Genomic DNA, 2,661 nt, shown 5'->3' on the forward strand with positions numbered 1-2,661 from the left:
ATTATTTTTATTCATTTTGAGGAATACTGAATCTGTGGAGTTCTTTTGTTTTTTTGTGAGTGAGATGAATTAATGCATATTCATATTTATTTTAGAACTACAGTAACATCTTCTGATTTCTCTCAACATGGGGACAGGAGAGCTGTCAATCAATAAATTGGAAAAAAAAGTAACTTGCGTTACTTATTTGAAAAAGTAACTCCGATATTTTCTTGTAAATTAAAAAGTAATGCGTTACTTTACTAGTTACTTGAAAAAAGTAATCTGATGACGTAACTCACGTTACTTGTAATGTGTTACCCCCAACACTGCCAAAGACTATAGAATAAAGGGACTTTGGTTATACAGACACCTGAAGCAGCTGCTGTAACTTTTTATCGCTGGTTGGCCAGTTTACCTGTCAATCAGAAGTACGAGCCTCAGTGGGCGGGTCTTGTCGGGAGTGAATGACAATGCAAGTAGACACTGTTGGATGTGCAGAAAGCAAATCTGCGGTACTAATAGACATTATTTTAATGCGCATGAAAACTCAGTGATGATTCGTAAAAGGCATAATAAAAACATTCGGGGCTTCAGGCCCCTTAGCCCACCCCTAGCACCGCCCCTGCTTACGATCATGTTTTATTCAACACAAATCTCCTCCCTTCTTAGGATATTTTCCTCCTGCAGTGTTTGTGAGTGAGTGAACGCACCTCTCCTCTCCACAGCATCAGTGCATTTCCTGACGAACTTTGGGACGGTGCTTTTCTCTCGCTCACACAGCAGCTCCAGCCCGCAGCCGAACACCTGATCTGAGATCAGAAACACAGAGGAACAGGTCAGAGTCAATCCAGCAAAATCAGGCAATAACTTTGCATTCGATTTGACTTTGAACGGCAATCCAATACATTGGTATTAAGTTGCTTTAACTAATTTCTAATTTCAAGGGGAAAAAAATAAATACACATGATTTATTAAATGAAAACTAAATAAATATATTTAAAAAATAAAAAATTTAGTAACACTTTACTTAAAGCCTTTATGTATAATGCATTATAAAAGTAGATTTAATGCATTGATTATACCTTGTAATGCACCTTATAATGCATCGTACAATCTCATTAATAATTGTAACAACAGTTAATACATTATAACACTTATCAAGTCATTGTTACATTATGCATTTTAAATTCGGTTAGAATTACTTACGACAAGATATAATGTATTACAATGCACATTATGAATAATATAATGCATTATACCTTTTAATAACCCTTTATAATGCATTATGCATGTAAAGTGTTATCAAAAATTCTTCCAAATTATAAAAATTGGCATGTTATTTCTGAGTACACTGGGGGAAAATTGCTGTAGGACTTACTTTGAAACAATTCTCACTCGGAAATCAGAAATTTACAAAATATCTTCATGGAACATGATCTTTACTTAATATCCTAATGATTTTTGGCATAAAAGAAAAATCGATAATTTTGACCCATACAATGTATTTTTGGTTATTGCTACAAATATACCCCAACGACTTAAGACTGCTTTTGTGCTCCAGGGACACATTTTATTTCAGACGAACCGTGTAAATAAAGAGACATGTCGTGTGTAAACCGCAAAGCATAACAGGATTGATTTACAGTAGTTTTAATGTGTAAGTATCTTTAAAAGCCTCTAAAAATAACTAGAATGATTTTGTTGTCTGGTTGTAATGTTTATTGTTCATCAGCTTTTCCAAAAGCGATTCCAAAGATTCGTTCCTCTGTGCCGTTATTCTTATAGTCATGGTGTGGACTCGTTTCAATCTTTATAGTGAACCGGGCTTTAAGGTTTACTTTGGTAAAGACTGCTGACCTTTAATGAGCCCTTTCTCCTGCAGCGTCTGCAGCGGAGGCCTCCGGAGAATCAGCTTCTTCAAGCGGCTCTTCACACGCTTGTGCTCCGAGTTCTCCAGGTTAGATGCGGAACGAGGGACTGTGGGGACAGAGAGTGAAAGAGAGCCGCCTGACGACACCGCATCGAGTCTGTGATTGTTTAGAAAAACACCATGACGGCGAAACTCACGCGACATCTTGTTTCCGGCGCGATTCTCGTCCTCGTCTCCGCTCTGATCCAACATCTCGACCGATCCGGCTCTCCTCAGAGAGTACAGCAGCACATTATCTAGAGGATTCTCTTTATCCTGCAGCACACACACAATCATTCATGCTTTTATTCATCGAAAACACATTCTGCTGATCAAAAGTGACAGTAAAGACATTTATAATCAGTGTGAGTTACATAATCAGATTCCTTAACATAACATTTGTGTTTCTTTTTTTCTTTGTTTCTGAAGAGAGAAAAATGAGGCCAAGGCAGATGAGAAAAAGTAACGCAAAAGTAACGCATTACATTCCATAAAAAGTTACAAAGTAACATAATTAGCTACTTTTTTAGGAAGCAACGCAATATTGTAATGCATTACTTTTAAAAGCAACTTTCCCCAACACTGCTTACAATGTGACAAAAGATTTATATCTCAAATAAATGCTGTTCTTTTGAACTTTCTGTTCATCTGTGAATCCTGAAAAATAAAATGTATCACGGTTTCCACAAAAATATTAATGTTTTCAGCATTGATAATAATCATAAATGTTTCTTGAGCAGCAAATCAGCATATTAGTATGATTTCTGAAG

General features: G+C 36.3%; 1 protein-coding gene across 1 annotated transcript in view; it reads right to left on the reverse strand.

Moving 5' to 3' along the window:
- The window catches only part of LOC107734596 (rho GTPase-activating protein 9), a 51,016-nt gene that overhangs the window by 8,311 nt on the left and 40,044 nt on the right, over positions 1 to 2,661 (reverse strand). Inside the window, exons 10-12 of the mRNA XM_016546590.1 lie at positions 2,050 to 2,167; positions 1,840 to 1,959; positions 693 to 791 (exon numbers count right to left, since the gene is read on the reverse strand). Coding sequence (XP_016402076.1) covers positions 693 to 791; positions 1,840 to 1,959; positions 2,050 to 2,167 — 337 coding nt within the window. The remainder of the gene's footprint in view (positions 1 to 692; positions 792 to 1,839; positions 1,960 to 2,049; positions 2,168 to 2,661) is intronic.

This window comes from Sinocyclocheilus rhinocerous, unplaced genomic scaffold, assembly GCF_001515625.1.
Source record: "Sinocyclocheilus rhinocerous isolate Xijiao unplaced genomic scaffold, SAMN03320098_v1.1 scaffold2145, whole genome shotgun sequence".
NCBI classification, from domain to species: Eukaryota; Metazoa; Chordata; class Actinopteri; order Cypriniformes; family Cyprinidae; genus Sinocyclocheilus; species Sinocyclocheilus rhinocerous.